Below are 20,234 nucleotides of genomic sequence, written 5' to 3'. Positions count from 1 at the left end.
AATGTCATCAAAAAACAGAAAGTTATCCAAAAAAGTATTGTTTTGGTGGCGGCACCGAAATCAGGTAGGCTATCAGTATCGAACCAGTATAAAATAATTTCACACAATTCCCAGCCAGTCCTAAACCACACTGCTGGTTTACCTGAAATAATTTCTTCCAGAAACTTCTTTCCTTTCCAAATAGCCTACAGTGTTCAGCCTACATGAGCCTGGCTATTGACCTTTTTATATATACATTGGTGTTATAGGTCTCTTTATTCTACATTCTTATGGCACACAAAATACAGGCTATAATTTATGCAGATTATTGGCTTTGCAATAAGATGCCACCAAAAGAAAGCCTAATGTGAATGGGTGTGAAAGAGCAATTTAAGGGTAGATGTGCCTGTGCCAGTGCCAGGGGCTATACAAGATTTGCATGCTAATCATTCTAATAATAATAATGTAATGCCCAAAGCACTTTGAGCAAATTGCGAACCACTGGTCATAGAAGGAAGCTTATCTCGCCGAGAACATGACACAAATACAGGTTAACATTTGAATGATTCTTGGTAATTCACGGACCTGTCAGTAGCCTGGTTCACCTCAATTAGAAATGCTCAACAACAGCCTGCTCTTGACTTTACTGCTAAGACTAGCTTAGACTGCTATAACTCTTTAAATGTATTTCATGTGTACATTCTGGGCTGCAAATGTCACTATAACAGATAAGTTTACTCAATAAAAAACAAAAAAACATTAAACTCTTAACTGTTAAACGCTTTTCTCGCTTTGGTGTCGTCCTCTTGCGCCGCTGCTCAGCCTTTGTAAGTACAATTCTGATTGGATAATGTGCTCAACGGCCTTGAGCCAATCGGTGCTTTCCTACAGCAAACGTCACAATGTTTACCCGGAAATGAGCGCAAGCTCCAGCAACTGTTATCAAAATCTATAATTTACCGATTTCTGACCGTTTTTAGTCTAGTGAAATGATAAATTACCGTATAATCTGACTATAAACTACTGACTTGGAATGTACAGCGGACTCCTGCCCAAAGGTTTAACCGAAGACGACCTCAGTCCAGATGACGAGGAGGATGAGCAGGACGATGATGTTGAGGAGAAGAGGGAGGGTGAGAAGTGTGAGAGCTCCGCTGAAAAGTTGAGATCTGCCGGGGAAAACACAGACTCAGTTGTGGAGGCACAGTCGACTCACGCTGCCATTGACGCAGACAGTGATTCCCCGATATGCAGTCTGCCTGGTATATCCCAGGAAATGTGGCAAGTATGTTGATTTGGTATGGCTTGAGCTAAACTTAGCGTTCAATCTGTGAAGTACAAGCTAGCTGTAGGTGGTGTAAAGAAAACACATATTGACATTTAACGTTACGATTTCTATTGAATCCCCAGCCCTGCTTGAACTTGAGATAACATGTGATTAATGTTAGGTTTTTGGGGCCCTGTTGGACTGTGTGTGTTTCATAGCATGATATGTGTACAGCAGAGGTAGGTCAAGGGTTGTGGTGCTCTTGTGAATTCAGTTTGTGTGTGTGTGTTCAAGAAATTCCAGGATCTACGGAAGAAGAATGACGAAATGAAGACAATGAAGGTCCCCAGAAGAAGAAAAAGAAGAAGACACAAGAAAGGTGGCAGTGATAATACAATGCAAATGTTATGCTTTATACTGTATGTTAATGTTAAATCAGTCTTTAGGAGGAGAGGAGAGCAAAAAAAGAAATAAAAGTCACTCTTAACAATATTAGAACTTTACGCCACCCTCTTAATACTGTATATAACACAACACCTTATTGGCACACCTGTTATACTTGAAGACTTCTGTTTATATGATGCTAATTTGTATCAAAGCATCCTACAAACCTTTAAATGTGTTTGTTATGTCATTCAACAGGAACAGAAAGTGAGGAACCTACAGAGACAAGGTACCAAATTATAATGTCCAGCCAGGGAAATTAGCTTATGCAACAAAAGATTAATGTAATTCTTCCCATGCAACTGTGGCACATGTGTAGCTGAAAGTGTGGACAGCCAAAATAAAAAGCTTGTGAATGCAGCCAACTCCGAAATCTCAGATGCCGGTATTCACACCAATTTCCAACGGCACTATCACGCAATGATAACATTCTTTAACAAAAAACGGACTATCTAACACAGACAAGTTACAAGTCTGCAAGCTGATCCTCATACCATATTGACAGGAATAGAATCCAAGGGCTGCCCGTAAGATAGAAAAAAAACTATGTATGGTTAGGAAAATGGCAGTATACTGTATGTCATTTGTAGTAAACATGCAAGAAACAGGGATACTTTATAGTTAAGGAATTTTTTTGCTAAATCATCTATATGCCAGCAAGTTTTGTTCAACCAGTGTAGCATCATAGCTGTATTGTGCTGAGGGAAGTCTGACGAGACAGAATGTGCAAACATTATACCATATATATTTTACCAGTGCTAATGATGTTACCACGCTGCATGATAGACACTCATCTAGACACATGGATCTGATTTCAGCATAGTGATTGAAATAGAGTCCAGTTGTCGGACGCACAGTGATAGTCTGCCTTTTCAAAGTGCTGGTCTACATGTAATGAACATTCACACACATTTTCTCTGTCAGCAGAGAGCGTCAGGAGGAGCTGGAGAAGCACTGGGATGAGCTTAAGCAGTATTTTGGTGTAAATGATCGATTTCACCCCCCTGCATGTTCCAAACCCCCTCCGAAGGTAACAAAGACTCCTGCCTTCCAACTTATCTGCTGAGGTTTAATACTGTGTCAGTCGTAGCTGTTAGTAACACCTTCCCATCCTTTGTGTTTCAGTGCCACTGTATCCCCTCATTGTTTTATGCGATATGACATATGGATTAGAAGAATCTTTATGGTACCTCAGCCTGACACTGAGATGAATATTGAGGATTATGTTTGGCTACATTTAGTGATAAGATTAGGATGAATCTCCTTTCTTGTGCGGTTGAGATTAAAGTCAAATGTAGGGTTTTCTTCTACAAGAAAATTTAAATTTTGCTTGACAAAAGAAGAGAGGGTTAGAGTACCTGATACAGCCTCTGTGATTGCAGCTAGAACATTAAATTAAAATAAAATGTTAAAATTAAATTAATGTTTGGATAATAAATGGGCATGAACCTCTGCTGTGCAATTCATCATTGAAGAAATTGTAACTTGACTTTCTTTCATTCAGATACATTTCTGCACTTACAGATGAATGAACATTTTATGCAAAGGCTTGCAAATTGCCTATGAAGCAAAATATTTGCAAGCTTGATGAACATTATAGCTGACCCAGTGAATGGGAACTCTCATTTCAATTTGAAATCCTTTTAATGATTATTTTGGAGTATTTTGTGCTTAATTTATCTCAGAGCAGCATAAAATTGAGTTTTTGCTGATTTTAGCCTCATTTTGAATAGGGCAACTATGAAAGTAAAAAAGAAATGATTAACATGCTGAATGAAACAGAACTTGTCACATCAACATAATGAGGGGCTCCTTCATCACTTGAATGCAGTTCCTTGTAATTAATATATATATTTTTTTTTATTTCTGCCATGTCACATTTGAGGAAAAAGCTGTCATAGCAGCCCGATGTGATTAATTCATCTGGTAACAGCATTTCTTCAACAAGCCCAAAAACACATTTCATGTCACAAAGGATGATGGTCTGTCACTTTCAGTTTTGTTTGTGTGATACAATAGACGATAATTGAGATCACAAGTTAGGCTGTATCAGTGTCAGCTTCAGTTTATATGTAGAATAATAAACTATATAAAGTAAATTCAAGACCAAGCAACTAGAGTTACAGAGAAAATTGTTTTACTAATTCTGTGTTTTTAAGCCTGATGGTATTGTCCCTATACTTTTACAATTGAGTCAAGATCCTCAAACAATACATCAGAGGAGACACATTAATAATTACAGCCTCTTTCAGTGTTTTTTTTTTTTTTTTTTTTTTTTTTTTTTTTTTGCATGATGAAATTTTGGGGGCTGAAGAAATCTGGTGCTCCGCTTCCTCAGATAGGCTCATCACAGCAAAACTGCCTTGCCATCAATAACCAGGGGCTTCTCTGCACCCTTCTCTGCTTAGGCCTGTAATGGAAATGTGTAATTAAAGAGTCACATTTATGTTTGGTAATCTCCTGTAGCATTTCTAAGATTTCCCCACTAATATCCAATCAAAAAGGTTTTCATTTGTGAAGGGAAATCTACATATTTGTAGTAATGGCAATCATATTAAAAATAAGGCCCTGGGGACTTTAGAAGTTACTCTTTGATTTTTTTTTCTCTCTACCCCTATTTCAAAAAAAAAAAAAAAGAAATCAGAATTTTTTTCCTCTCTTCTGCAGTCCGGCCTAGAAAAGAGCATAGAGAGGGCCATAGCTGAAGGGGACATTGCAAAGGCGGAGGAGATGAGCGACAGACTCGCCACTCGAGAGGTACGTTGTGCTGATAAGAGATCTTTGGGGTGCTCCTGCTGTGACAAATCAGGCTAATGGATCCGTGGCCATTTCTGCTGCAAAGACATAGAGGAACAAAAACACACGCAGACACCCACCATTCAGTCCTGCAGCCCTTTTCCATTGAGTTAATGGAAAGCCCTCCCCTTAGTTTTGAAGTGCTGCAGTGTCTAAAGGACTTTTGGCTCTGCTTTTTAATGAAGGGTACATTGCTTTCAAGCCAACTGTTAAATCATTCTCCAGGTAAGAGTTTCATACCTTTGAAGTGTACATGTCCCTAAATGCAGTGCCTGAAGTTTTGTAACTAACCGCCTTGGCAGGCATCAAGGATCAAGTGGTTTGAAACCAATTTAGCATAAAATGTAGCCCACACACACATATAATTGTGGTTAAAAAGACATACAGCTGCCGTGTTACTTCTCCACTGGGAGAATTGCTCTACGTTGAGCATCAAAGTTAAACTTCTTTGTTTCATGATGCATGTTGCATATAGCATCCCATAAGCTAATTTGTAATAGTAGCAACACAAACATGTATATCACTGTGGGCTCAGATTTCATTGTCAGCATTGAGTTACAAAGAAGGCAGGGCTGCTGGGTCAGAAAATATTTTTTTCTACTCTGAATTGCCATTGCAAATTTTAATTCTAATAATATCCCCAAATTTTCTCAACGGGAGTTTCCTGTATAATGTACTAATCCTATACTATAGGTTTATGTTATGGTAAACTCAGTTTCCAAGAAATCCTATTTTGTCCGTTAATTTAGCATGGCGGACAGCTCTAAATACTACAATACCCATAAGCCTCTGTCGCCGATGCTATGGAGAAGAGTGAAGAAGAAGAGAGTTGTAGCGAATTCAAAATGTTTCGTTGTTGTGAACAAAACACAGTGCTACAGTTGATGAATTGACCCAGAATCAAAATTTAATTGATTTAAAAGAATAGTTTACACCACCAACTAGATAAGAAAGTGATCCTTATATTAAACCTGTCTAATCAGTTCAACACCAGGTATGTCTGAAATATACTGATCCTCCATAGTGCCTAGCTCTCTCTCTCTCTACTGTATAGACTAAAAAGAAAAACTGCCTTTTAGAACATATATGCTTCTTTGTGTGTGTTGCCATTTGCAGGCCTGCTTCTTTCCTGTTGGTTCAGGAGATGCCAGAAGCCATGCAAATACGTTTTAGTTTTCATATTCTTTAGCTCCTGGAAGTCATGAAATGGACTTGACACCCCCTATTGTGACAGCCTAAGAGAGTTTCTGTTTTGAAGTGGTAATGCCACTCTAATAGGCCAGTAGCATGCGACTACTTTTTATTTATCATATTCTTTAGTTTCTGGAAGTCAGAGAGTTAGATGAGAAAATAAATACCACACTCATGTCACTAAATATTTTTTATGTCCAGGTGCTTATGTACCTTTGACTTCTTATCAAAGAACCAGATATTTCAGACATAGTTTTTGACTTTTGTACTGATGATTAAACCAGGTGGGTTTCAAGCCCATCCAAGCCGTAAAAGTGCTCAAATCACGTCATATTTTCAATGGGAAAAATTAATGGGATATTTTCTTCCAGAACCAGGGAGCCCAAATAGATGTGTCAGCCAAAAAGATGATTTTCAGCAGGAAATGACACCACAAACTGTAAACAGGAGTACAGAATGTGTGTTTGCATCACATTTTATTCCTGCTATTTAAAAAAAAAAAGGAAAAAAAAGTTTTATATTCTCAGTAAATCTTTTCCTGGAAAACCTCACCCTCTTGAATGAATAAGAAGGCTCCAAAAACAAGGGTCTGTGTTTAAAAATGAAAAAAAGCAGTTGTACTATTCAGTGAATCGCCATTACATGCGTGGCTCCGGTATCTCCAGTGTGTAATAGACATTAGTCTGCCTTCAGAGCCCTTTCATATTCCCATCTTAACTGCTAGCAGAGTGGTCAAATATGGTGGAGTTAAATGAAAGCTCTTGTGAGTGGCACCTGCGCTGAAAGCCTCTTAGAGCGCTGGTGGATTGGTTTTTAGCCTGAGCCGAGGTTCTCGCCTCCCTGGCACCTGCCTCGTGTCTTGCCAGAACCGTGATGGGACGTGACAGCAGTCTGGCAGCCACAACTCATTGTTTAGTTTCACGAGAGTATAGTGAATTGACCATTTTGAAATCCCCAAAACCCAGGTGATGTAAAGTTCTTTATCATTCACTTTTGAATACAAAGAAAGGCAGTGCTGAATATATGGGAAAAATGAAGAGGAGTGGCAGCTAAAAGCCAAAAAGTTTGAGCGATTCAGAATCAGTTAGAAAGGATTATATTATATCTTAAACGATGCAGCCTGTAATGCAGATAGCATTAAGACCAACATGTTTGTTTACAGCGCTCCTGTTCATTTTTGACAGGAGGACTGTGACAAACATTTAGAGGATCAATAATCCCCACTGTGGCCAGAATCAATTTCAAGGTTATAATTGAGTGTCTCATTTGGTACGGAATGGCTTAGATGTTTAATTTGTTTACGGTCATAACACCAAGACATGATTGTGGCAGGCTTTTCACTGGAAGAATAGGAACAGGTTTTCTTCGCAAAAAATGCAAAAGCATTCTGACAGCTATGAGGAACTAAGGAGGCCTGTTTGTCCCTCTAGGCATTGTTTTGTAAAGAAAACGCTGGTACATGTTGGATGACAATGTTTCAGTGTATTTTCATCCTCAATCTAACGGTTTCCCACTTATCTCCTCAAAGCAAAGGGAAATGGAAGGAAGATAGAGAGCTTGCTGTCAGAATCCCCCCTTTTATAAGACGAAAATGTTTGTTTCTGCTGTTGTGAGCTCCCTCAAATCAATTAATGATTTCCATTTGCTCTACTTTCTTCTTTTAATCTGAACATTAAAACAATTTGGTAAAAACCTGTTTTGAAGGCTCCTTACAAATTCTGAGATATGTGTTCTTTCATCTGTCAAACTTCTGAGACTTGCTGCTCGGATATTGCAGGTTGAGGTTTTTTATTCTCATTACAGTTTTTAAATATTTCCTAAGGCTGTAAGGCTTTGTTTTAGGTGAATTCATGAAGACATGCTCTGTTTTTAAGTGAACGTATTAACGCCCACAAAGATGGCGCAAAGAAATCACATCCCCTTTTAAGTAACAAAATATTATTTATGTCGACATTGCTTAGACAAAGCTCCCTAATGTATTCCTTTAAACTGTGCAGATAGGGTTTCTTTTTTCATAAAGATGTCTGTTGATCCTTCTCAGCATGTTTAGATTTCTTTTCACAAGCCCTAAAAGACACAAAATAATGTTAAAAGCTTCTCGCCTCTAAAGTAGTCGTAGTTCAGTAGATTAAAAGGTGCAAGTCCTCAAATTAAGAAGACTAGGTTTCCATCCTTTGATTACTGCACATTATTTTACACTGCTGCAAGTTGCATATGGGCTAATTTATTCAGTGATTAGCATAACGTGGAGTGACTGACATACTGTATAGTATAAATGGCTCCAGCAGTTCATATTTGACAGATTGATTTTGCAGCTGTTCCTGGTAAATGAGCCAGTGCAAAAAGCTGATAACTCATCAGTACTACAAAGCACAGTGGGGCTTCCTATGTCATCTAAAGTGTAGTGTGACCTACAGGAAAATTTGTAATGTATTGTTTCCAGTTGGTTTGGTTTGGTTTCATTCTGTTATAAACAACGTACACATAAGACACAAGTACATATCTCTTCTTCCTATTTTTACAACACCAAAAGTTTTTAAAAACTGTAATAGATTCCGGGTTTCTCATGTTATCCGCTAAACTGTTCCAAACTTTAGGATTTAGATTCAAAAGAAAAATATCTATACGTTATGGCTGAATTTTTACTATCAAACTCCCATAAATAGTCATTTATGGGATTTATAGTCATTTATGGGTGCCAGGCCATTTAGGCATTTGCACACATGACTTGCTGTTAAATACTGAACCCCATTGGCAATCTTACTTACTTACTCATAATGAAATGTACTCAATTTTGACAGTCACAGACACATTTTGAACTAACAAAACCAATTCGTCAGCATACAGAAAACACTCACAATCAACTGAAGATTTAATATCATTTAATCATATAATTTACATAAATTAGGAAGAGTAAGGGTCCTAAGATTGATCCTTGTGGAACTCCACATGTGACTGCTCCTAGATATATGATTCCATTCATATCTACAAACTAAAAGCTAGTTTTATGGTGGGTGGCAACCAGCGTTAAGGTGTAGTATTTCAAACAACATCATCCTCGCAACAAATAATTACTCCCTCGCTCTTTTTTCTCTTTATAAAACAAAGCCACTGAGGTCTTTTGATATAGTCAGGAGCTGTACGTTATATATAGTAAGTGGGTATATTTCACCACAAAAGACTGTCACACCATGTTAGAGCTTACAGTTCCCCCATAGCACTCATCACAGCTATTAGAGTGGCATTACCACTTCAAAACAGAAACTCTCTTAGGCTCTCACAATAGGGGGTGTCAAGTCCATTTCATGACTTCCAGGAGCTAAAGAATATGAAAACTAAAAAGTAGTTGCATGGCTTCTGGCCTCTCCTGAACCAACAGGAAAGGAGCAGGCCTGCAAATGGCACCACACACAAAGAAGCATATACAGCATACTTCCCTCCTTATTTCTTATTTTTTTTGCATGTTTGTCACACTTAAATTTTTGAGATCATCAAACAAATTTAAATATTAGTCAAAGATAACACAAGTAAACACAAAATGCAGTTTTTAATGCAGCAACAACTGCGATCAGTAGTGGCCTAGTCAAAGTCCTGACCTGAATCCTATTGAAATGCTGTGGCATGACCTTAAAAAGGCAGTTTTAAAGCATACTCGAAAACCCTGCAATGTGGCAATGTGTTACAACAATTCTACAAAGATGAGTGGGCCAAAATTCCTCCACAGCGCTGTAAAAGACTAATTTTGATTGCAGTTGTTGCTGCTAAGGGTGGCCCAACCAGTTATTAGGTTTAGGGGGCAATGACTTTTTCACACAGGGCCATGTAGGTTTGGATTTTGTTTTCCCTTAATAATAACAACCTTCATTTAAAAACTGCATTTTGTGTTTACTTGTGTTATCTTTGACTAATATTTAAATTAGTTTGATGATCTGAAACATTTAAGTGTGACAAACATGCAAAAAAATAAGAAATCAGGAAGGGGGCAAACACTTTTTCACACCACTGTATGTTCTAAAAGGCAGTTTTTCTTTTCAGTCTGTACAGAAAATAAGAGGTAGGCACTATGGAGGATCAGTAGGATCAGTATATTTCAGACATACCTGGTGTTGAACTGATCAAACCGTTTTATAATATAAGGATCACTTTCTTATCTAGTTGGAGGTGTAAATGCTACAAAGTGTCAACCGTGCCTGTGCAGTCCTTCCCACAGCAGACTCAAGTCAGTTAGAAATGGACCTTTATCCAGATTAATTCAAGTTTCACATTTTTATCCAATAACCCAGTCACTAGCTGTAATCCAGTTCAGGTCTCATTCAGGTTCATTCATTCAACTGTTTACACTAACCTTTAATATCCAGTCCAGTAGTTTTCACAGGTGTTATGAATGAAACAGTTTACCTCTTCTTCTACTACACTTTTGGACCCCATAATTAGATTGCTATCTCATCATGCATGCAGGTAATAGTTTGCATACATGGTGAAAACTAAAAGTGAATGGGATAAAATGTTGTGATGCCACACATCATACACAGCTACAGTAAACTAAACAAAAGCAGACATACTGGTCAAGTTTCTAAAAGAGTAGAAGCTTAATGTAACCTGGTTATTACATTTACATACAACAGAACAAAATGACTGACTGACTTAAGAACACTACTCTCTTTGTATGTAATTGTAGTGATGCATTCACTATTGAGATACAAGAACACACTGAAGGGAAATAAAGTTAATATACACTGGGGCCTATAATGTCCACTTCTGTCCAAAGTGCTGTGAAAATGCAGCATATTGGTTTGCATATGTTTACATGAACTGTGAATTTGTCATTATAACATGTTTTTTGAATTGGCACGTACTGTATAAATGTCATAAGCACCTACTCAGAGAAACCTGTTTAAGATGTCTGGCTTACACTTCAGCACAGCAACATCTTACATGAGTTTTATTTTTCTCTGCAAACTCTGACTCAAAAAACTTTGTGGTGAGAAGTCTTGACAATGTCAGTCATCATTTCTGAGGAACACAATGTTTGTCTGTCAGATCGTAATAGGCAGGAAGACATTTTTTGTCTCTTACCCAGTTGTTTCTGCCATTTTTCGCAGAAAGAAATGGTGACTAAATAGTATATTTCTGTATAGAATCATACTGCATTAATGCTGTGCATACTATTACTGGTCTGTCAGTGCCTGTGCTGTGTTGGATCGTTAGCTGATTGCCTGAATTCCTCTGGCTCAACTAAATTTTTGTCAAAGTGTTCCCTCCTAATAGTTGGATCACTTAATATACAATAATTAACCATATGAATATGTATTAACTCGAGCCATTTATGGTTTCTGTAATGTTTGAACCTGCGGATGGTTATAATATCCCTCATTATGTTCCAGCTCGAATTTCAATAGAAGCAGCAGCTGAAAGGAAAAGCCCCACTGTCCTTGAAATCTACCCTTTGGAAAGCCTCGCTTAAATGCTGTGAAACAAAGGTGGCGAAGCATTTTGTCGGAGGAGACATGGTGGCTTAGTTGAAACAAAGGGCTGAACTAAGAGTGTTTCATGATATTCATGTTATTTAACACCTTTTTTCTTCTCACCACCTTCTCCCTGCCATGCCCCGTGTTTGTAATCAAAAAATTAATGAGCAGCGCTTTTGTGGAAAGTGGGCTTTATCAGATTCTGACTTTCCCCGCCCCACATCAGAGTAGGAGGCTGACTCTGTCTCCCCTGCTAGCCCCCCCAGGCCACCTCGCGGAGAGTTTAGGGAAACTCTCCTCTTTGTTAATTTTTCCTTCAGCATAAGCAATTTATCACTGAATGAACTTTTATTGTATCTCTGGATGACTCACATTAAATTTTCGCCCATTAATTTTGAAATGGGTACTAAGCTTTTATCAAATGCCTGGGAATCTCATTTGGATTATTGTATTTCATTAATTACTTGATAGACAAAGCATACTTTTCAATGTAGATTTGTGTGCTGTTTAATTAATTAGCATGTTTTCTCTTTTAATTAAAGCCATTTTTTAAAATTAAAGCCCACAGCAAAACACATATATAATTTGTTTGTAATTAGGCCTTAATTGGTGGTAGTGGAAGCTTAGCACCCTCGGTTTCTTTTTTCATGATTGCCATTTTATTGCCAGTCACTCATTAATTAAACTGTTTTTTTCTAATTAGCTTATAAAACTGTTGATGGCATATTATTGTAAGTGTGAGTTCAAAGCTTGCTAATAAGCCTACCCTACTCAGAAGAGGCAAGATAATGGAATGTGCACAACGCAGGCGAACTTTCAGAGATTTTCTTTTTTTTTTTTTTGTCTACTCCCTAAAGATGACATGTCATGTGTATCTAGCATCAGATTACTAGAAGAGAAAAACAGGCATGGCTGTTCTACTGTGCCTTCCCCGGAGTGGCTTTCTTTTTGCTTGCCATGTAATTCTGTTTGTCAAAGAGGAGGCAAGATTACAAAACGCTCTTATGAGGCTGCCCCATGAAAGACTGATAAACTTTTGAGAGAAACAGTGTGGGAATATAGCAATTTCTCAGAAATTTTGATTTGCTCCTTTTCTTTGTCTTAAATTACAGTAAACTGAATAATGTTGGGGTTGGACTATTGGTTGGACAAAACAAGCAATTAAAAGAAGCCACTTTTGGCTCTGGGGAATTGAAATGGGCTTTCTCACAATTTGACATTTACAGAGCAAACAATTAATCAAGAAAACAATTTGTGGATTAATCAGTAATAAAAATAATCATTAGTTTTAACCCTATATAAAATAGTTAAAAATGAGCTCCACGTAAACCAACACTAAAATGCTGCTTACACAATCATGCATCAGGAAGAATAATCTAATTAGGGCTGTCACGATATCAGATTTTCACTACACGATTATCATTGCCAAAAGAATTCACGATTATTATATTATCACAATATCTATAGAAAATCTGAAAAAAGTTAGCTAGCTAAAAACTAGCTAAAAACCAGTTTTATGGTGGGTGGCAACCAGCGTTAAGGTGCATTACTTCCACCTACTATGACAAAGCGAGAACGGAAAGAAACGGAAATTATTTAAGAGTCGCTGATTATTTACACAATATTATCATATGTGTATTATTAACACAATATCAATATTTCATTTTTAAATATTATGATTATCGTCAATACTCGTAAATCTAATGATACAATATATAATAGTATGACACTCACAGGGGCCATTTTTATGCATTGAGTACTTTTGATTCTTTACTATAACTATAATTTGCTAATAATACTTGTATGTATGTTTAGTTAAATAACATTTTCAATGCAGGACTTTTACTTGTAACAGTGTGGTTTTGCTACTTTGACTTAAGTAAAGACTCTTAATGTTTCCTCCGCCACTACGATCAGCAACAATTTTGATATTAATAGATTAAGATTAAGATTTTTGAACCCTTAAGGTCTGTATGTTCACACCAAGTGATGCTCTATCACTTCTATCTATTGTCTTATGCAAGATGTGAAATTCTGGTTGATTTGCATTCTCTGTGTTTACTCCAGTCTATTACTTTACTTTTCGAAATGTCAAAATGAACTAACTGAATGACACTTTGTATTCCTTCCTTTTTAATGCGATATGGATGGTATTGATTGACCTCTTGATCTTTTGACCTTCCCCATGTTGCTGCAACACTGAGGCTTTGCAACACATTTTTCTTCCCCCTCCGCCTCAGTTCTAAGAAATTATGCTGAAATAACACACGAGCTGCCTAATCTGATATTCATTCCTTTCTTATATAGCCCTGCTTTCCAAAGTTGACTAAGGCCACATTATTTAGGCATTAAGGTAGTGTGATAAGGGAATTAGGCTGGTCATTAATCGTTTACACGTCAAATGCAGCAGAGCAGCTCGGGGAGGTGATTTAGTGAGGCAAAGCCATATAGCCCTTGTTAATCCACCTCTCACACGTTTTAATTGGAAGAGGCTTCCTGGATAGGAAATTTATGAATGGGTTTAAGGCCATTTTTTCCTTAAAGCCATCATTTATTTCTTATTGTTAATAGGAGCTTTAACACTTTATCCACATGGAGATGTATTTTTCTCATCTTTCATTCAGCTATTGTCTTTTTGCACTTGCTGTTTAATTGCCACAGTGTTATTGCAAACCCTGCACTGCTCATCAAGGCTTCCTAATGCTTCTTTGATTTATCAAACACCTCAGAAATGATGCAATCGAACAAACGCACAAATGAAAACAGAGTGTGAAACTGTTCTTAAGATAGACTTGGTTTATGTTATCTATGGCTTATGCAGCAGCAATGCAGTTTTCTTTTTCTTTTTTTGGATTGAGGCCCCATGTTTGGGTCTCCACTTGTATCTCCATGACGACCCAAACATGAATGAACAGAAAACGGTACTATTGACTTAACCCTCCTAGTGGCCTTAAGCTGCTGCTGCTGCCGTGCCAGCATTGTGCATGATGATTTTTTTTGCCCTCAAATCTTCCAAAGGTCAGAGTATTAATCCTCTGAATAAACCTTGTTTTTAACAGGGCTGTGCCCAGGCCACACAAGAAAGAGACACAAGGCACAGAAACATGGCTGTGATGGACACTTAATTGTATATTAATATGTGATTAATATATGATGGAGTGGGAAGAATTGCCTTTTAGCAGCCACATAAACAAAAAATGCAGGAGGTTTCCTGTCGCCTGCTTTTATTCCAGCTTTGTACTTTCATTCTTATTTTTCACCAGCCTCTGATGTGAAAGGATTTGGCACTAAGATGCACGCAAGGGGAGGGGGAAAAATCCTGAAAAGTGGATCAAAAAAGTAAATGAAAAATAATGTCATATTACTGAAAATATGAGAGGCTAATTTGTGCCGACTTTTTGCTAATTTTGTTCTCGCTGCAGAAAGAGGAGCCGTCACCTGCTCGGCGCCACAGCGCTGACAGTGCCAGTGATCCATGAAATAAGCTGCCGCTGGCTTTGTTCAGATAAGAATGAACAAATCTGCACAATGTACTGCTCTCGGAATCTCATTTTCATACTTGCATGCAGGCTAAAAGAAATAAGCTGTTTGCAGGCTTGATTAATCAGACATTTGAGCTTTTTTTTTTTGTCTCTTTGATCTGTTCTGTCTCCTAGGTAACTTGGTTGACATTAATGTTGAGCCCCAGTAAAGACAATCAGGGATTGTAGACTAAACTGATAAAAAAAAAAGGAAAAAAAATTAAAGACCTTTAATGCTTTAAATATAGTAAATGCTATGTTGTGATTTTAAAAGAGAGGGAAATGAGGGGCATGGAAGTGGGTTTTAATTTTGCTTTTGGAATGTTTGGGAAGGCGTGTTTTCAAGACCTTTTGCATTTCAAATGCAACCCCACAGGAGAGCAGGGTAATGTGGGTAATCCTGGTGTCGAGAAAAAGAAAAATCTCTGTCTGTAAATCTCCAAATGAAACCATTTAGCATCATGCAGTTTCATTTGATTTGCACCCAGAATGCAAACACAGAGAGCACGAGCTGTTCTCAGATTTGTCAACAATTTAATAAAGGTCTGGTTTATAATCTCTGCGTGCATCGCACACACTCAAAAGCATTTAGTACCTGCACCACTCCAACAAGGAGCAGGGAAAACCCTAGTGTGGTTTTATCTGCTCACAAATCTACTGCGAATGTATGAGCAATCACCCGTTATAACTCTCTTTAAGAGGAGAAAACATGATTTGAGGAATTTAAAACCTATAAAATGGCAAAGAACTGGAGAACTGTCATAGTATGTATGCTTCAGGCTGTGCAGACGCTTTCACAAATCTTCCAGTGACTGTATAGATGAATGCCTTGAGGGCCCAGCCAGAGCCCAGTACTTGCAGCCAGCCGAAGCCCTTATCTTAAATCCAAGCAAAGTACCATTAATCTTTTTGAAAGACCTTTATGGCTTTTAATGTATCCCAAATTAGAACATTTTACACCCTTGGTTCCTGAAATATGGTGATAAAAAGCCTTTAGAGTTTAATTTTTCCTGCCTGCTCGCTCTGACCTGCTTAATCCCAGCATGCATTAGGAGATATTTTAGTTTCAGTCTTTCTAATAAAGTTTATCCCACTTAATTATAATTGAAACATTTTTTTTCCAGCAGGTCTTTTTTTTTTCTCCAAGTGGCGCAGTGGTGGCACATTTCTTCATTACCTTAAGACTTTCTTTCCCCCCTGATTGTACTCTGAATATTACAGAGAATTACCCAAAGGTTTGGTGAAGTTGTTTATCAAAGTTTGCCATTGCTTGAATAATAAACCTATCTCAGGAGTGACAGAGGAGGCAGGATTTTTCTCTTTGTTTCCCGTGCTTCTGTGTGACTGGGGTTATTGGGATTATTCTGCTTCACAATACATACGTCTTCCCTGGGATTTGAATGTTTGCTTCTTGCAGTCACGGTCATTCTCTTCACTTCTGATTTCAGGGACTGCCTGCAGTACTCCAAACAGAAAAGTCTCTTTTACACTGGTGATGAGTGAAAAATGCTATTGCTACGTTTTTGAGACGGAGGAAAAATGGCAAAATGCTGAACATTGTTTCTCATTGTTTATTCATTCCATTATTTCATTTGCACATTAAACAAGGAAAAAATTAGAAATCAAAAAGAAACAGTGTGCAGGAGAGACTATAAGCCAGGAGCTTTAAATATGACTTCCTCTTAAAACACCTTAAACAAAAGGCAAAATAGATTTGAATAATTTGAATGAAACAATGCTCTTGTAATTTATGGAGCTATGGGGCACTTCACCCCCCACACAAAACACACACGCAGATATACACTCACACACATATTCACCAGTAACACTGCAAACTCTGTTATTTATACTGTATCTCTTTACCTTTATTTTTCACTGGAGATATTTCCAACATGTTGGCTGTTGCAGATTATAAACAGCTTGTAGGGTTGAATTTTTGAAGAAAAACACAAGAAGCGCTTCAGAAATATCAGTCTTAACTACTGATTGTTTTCATTAGCGATTAATCTGCCAACAGTTTTCCTCAATGAATCGTTGGGTCTCTAAAATGTCAGAAAATAAGGAAAAATGCCCCTCACATTTTCATAGGCGATGTCTTCAAATTGCTTGTTTTGACTGACCAATAGTCCAAAACCCAAAGATATTCCATTAACTATCCCATTTATCGTTTAATGACTTAAACGATAAATTAATTATCAACAGTCTCTGTCGATAAACTAAGCAAGTAATCATTTCAGCTTTAATGTCCGTTTCAGAAACGGGAAACTTAATTTTGACATAGGAACAATTCAAAAGTTTTCGACCTGAACACATAGTAAAACCACCAGATGTCTCAAGGAGAAGAATTGGTTCATCATTGCAAAGGTATTATTGCAGTTGGAGAGTAAAAGGTTAACAAACTTCTTAGTTTTTCCAGATACAGTTAAAACAAAGCCAAATATATGTATTTAATACATCATTATATGTTCATTACACATGTAAAATTTCCTGATATTACTCTTCAAACACCTGTTCTGTGTTTTATTTATATTTTCAGATTATTGTGCTGCTGCTTCATCTTGTTGCGTTGTGCTTAACATATTGATTTTGGTATAAATGTCACACTGTAAGTTACATCCTATCACCAGTCCTAATGTCTTGTAAGATTTGTTGAATTCTAGGCTAGTAGGACAGTATTCATGTGCTGTTCAGCTCAATAACGGTTTTGCTTTGTTGTGGAGGGGGCTGCACAGGGAAGCAGAGATACCGACAAGAAGCCACCCTGACACATCAGTCAGAAAGCGTTGTCTTGCCGCAGACTGATTTCCATTTTCTAATGGGCCTCTCCTGTGTCTGCCTCTATATAGCTGGCTGTGAATATCGCTCAAGCCGCTGATTGCCGTGACTTTGTGCAACGCAAACAGGAAGAGGAAGCTTTGAGGGCAGCACAGAAAAGGAAGAAGGAAATAGCCTGGGGGTATGACGTCTCTCTGTCCTTATGTTTATGTTTGCCATCATATCTGCCATGTGTGGCACTCTGGGCTCAAGTACAGTTAAGACAGAGCTACTGAAATCTGCATTAGCCGCACTTTGAATGATTACTCATGCAGAGATTGAAGTTGACAGCTAAAATGTATTCATAAAGGGTTCAGTAATTTATTGTTTTTCTGTGTTGCAGGTTTGAGGCTAAAAAACGATGGGAAACCAAAAGCAACATGGGCTTCATGTGACAAACGCGGAGGAAAAGGAGAAAGACTTTTTTAAAGTTAATTTGATAAAAGTAGTGTTTTTTATGGCGGACTGATCCTGTTTCTTTTTATTCTCTTTGTATATTTTGAAGACTTCACAACAGCAGAGTGTGAGGGGGGAAAAGTCACGCAGTTGGCTGAGGAAAAACCAATCCAGAGAGTACAAGAGAGAGAAAAAATTATGGAGCATTTAAATTAATTCCTAAGGCGCCCATTGCTGTCTGCATTGTTATTTTTCATTACATTTCAGTGATTTGAGAGTTCTGGCCTTTTTTCCCCCCCCTTCGAATTAAATCTGGTGTACATTACTGGATGATTCGTTTATTTATTGCAGTAAAGTGGGTTAATCATGAAGGCGCTCCTTTCTTCTTCCGAGGAAGAGAAAGGAAAGATTAGGGCCCTAATGCAATGTACAGGATAATGTGCGATAGGATTTGGGTGTCGAAAATGAAATTTGGCTGCTGTAAACAGTTGTGAGCAGTTGTAAACTGGAAGTTGAGTGAACATTTTCAGGGGGGGGGGGAGACATGAAACAGAGGCTTTGCTGTTGGCCCTCACCCATGCTGGGAGACATGCTATTGTATCTCAGCCCAAACAAGAAGCACGCGCTGTTTCTCGAAGCCTACACTCGCCGCTCATTGTTTGATGAGCTCTCTTCAGCATCTGTAAACTCGTCTAAAACTGTCGATTCCTCTCGCTTTTACTTTGATCTTTTTTGATCTGCAGCATTTGCCTCCGCAGCTACTCACACTTCTGAAATGCTCATTCAGATTCCAGTGTTAATTGCAAACAGCATGCAAAAAAGCACAAGAATGATAATTACTTTTATTCATAATGCTCGCTTATATATTTTTTTTCCACCATAGAAAATGATTGCTTTGCTTCAAGGTAATGAGAATCTAAATTAATCTACCTAAGTTGTTTGCATTGCACATATTTGGGCACTTTGGTGAGGAGCAGTATTTTCATAGCTTTGCTGTGTAGGCTGAATCAGTACAAGGAAAAATTAACTAAACATCAGAAATAAAAGTTTGTAGGCAATTATGATACAAAACACCTGAGCTGAAGTAACCTAGATATGACACAAGTATAAAAACACATGCTGAATTTAGAAAAATCAAGCTTTTTGTATCATTTTACATTCAAGTGAATCACATGACTGTGTGTCTGAGAAGCTGTCAGTTGGTGAGAATTGGTGCTAATTAAACTATTAATTATCTCTGTAATGAGACGCGCGTTTAAACTGTGTTAAGCACATCAAAGTACGACATGGGATTTCTTCATATTTGATGAAAATATATCTGGACTGAGGAGTGAGGAAACATCAGAGATGCTTTATTAACAGGACAAAAATTACGGATTTTAGGGCCTTACGTTTGCATAACAACGTACTGGTTTAATAGTCTGTTTTATTTACAGGGAATTTCTGGATGCAGGTGTTTTGCATATTTCAGATATATTGCACAACTTCTCAGCAATAAGAACTTTTCAAGAAGGTTTTATTCGGTATTACATTTATCATCTCAGTGGAGGAATTTGCAAGAACATTTAAAAACAAAAGGCAAAAAGCATCCGTGAATATGTTTTCCATATGTAAAAGCCATAGCCATTTTTTAAAGCTAGTACGGTAGTTGTCAGTGAACGTGACCAGCGCTGATCCAAGAGCAGCGCGGCACCGTATCAATAGCATCTCACTTTATTAATCTCTTGGAACACAGGATAATGCCTTGAGCAGAGATGATTCTCCTTTTAAGCTGGAAAATCCACTTTCCCCTCTCGTCATGTTGAGGAGCTGTTTTCAATAGTCTGTTACCAGAGGCCAATCTTAGCCCCTGACCTAGGCTGATGTGTTGTGAAACGCTGAGACAAATTCCTTGGGAACATGTCGAACCACTTCTAGGAAAAGTGTTTGTGGGGGTAAAGAAAAAACAACAACAACAATCCCATTAAATGGTTGGAAAGCTGCTGTTGTCTGAAAGGGAACATGTGTTGCTGGTAACAAGACATCAGCACTATCACTTGCTGCTATCGCCGGCTAGAAGAGGATTAACTCAAAGGAGAGATCTCCGAGATGCAGCTGATAAAAGCAATGTTCAAAACACCTAACGCAAAGAGTAGATCAGACATGGTAATGGTGCTTTGCTTGTGTATGGTTCAAGTTTTTTGATAAAAGGTTTACTGCAATGTTGTGTTTTATTGTTTAAGTACAACTTGTTACACTTTCATTGAGTTTTCCCTGTGTAAATAAAGGTTTCAATCAATATTAAATATCTGAAGCAGAGACGGTTTAGAAGGGAGAGGGCTCACTTGAGAGCCATTTCCTGTATCTGTCACGTGGGTT

At 37.8% G+C, this 20,234-nt stretch overlaps 1 protein-coding gene across 2 annotated transcripts; it reads left to right on the top strand.

Annotated features, from left to right (window-relative positions):
* Positions 1-853: 853 nt before the first annotated feature.
* Positions 854-20,161, top strand: fam204a (family with sequence similarity 204 member A). Of its 2 annotated transcripts, none has more exons than XM_044215293.1 (7): positions 854-1,264; positions 1,541-1,625; positions 1,889-1,919; positions 2,615-2,720; positions 4,358-4,447; positions 17,513-17,622; positions 17,824-20,161. In XM_044215293.1, the coding sequence occupies exons 1-7, from the start codon at positions 1,013-1,015 to the stop codon at positions 17,873-17,875; spliced, it is 726 nt and encodes a 241-aa protein (XP_044071228.1). In that variant the 5' UTR covers positions 854-1,012; the 3' UTR covers positions 17,876-20,161. The 2 variants fall into 2 exon arrangements, with proteins under 2 accessions (XP_044071228.1, XP_044071229.1); XM_044215294.1 differs by having other exon boundaries at positions 2,618-2,720; positions 17,824-20,077.
* Positions 20,162-20,234: the final 73 nt, after the last annotated feature.

Source organism: Siniperca chuatsi, linkage group LG11 (assembly GCF_020085105.1).
Source record: "Siniperca chuatsi isolate FFG_IHB_CAS linkage group LG11, ASM2008510v1, whole genome shotgun sequence".
In the NCBI taxonomy this organism is placed as follows: domain Eukaryota; kingdom Metazoa; phylum Chordata; class Actinopteri; order Centrarchiformes; family Sinipercidae; genus Siniperca; species Siniperca chuatsi.
Note: the sequence above shows the minus strand (reverse complement) of the source record. Positions and strands in the feature narration are given on the sequence as shown.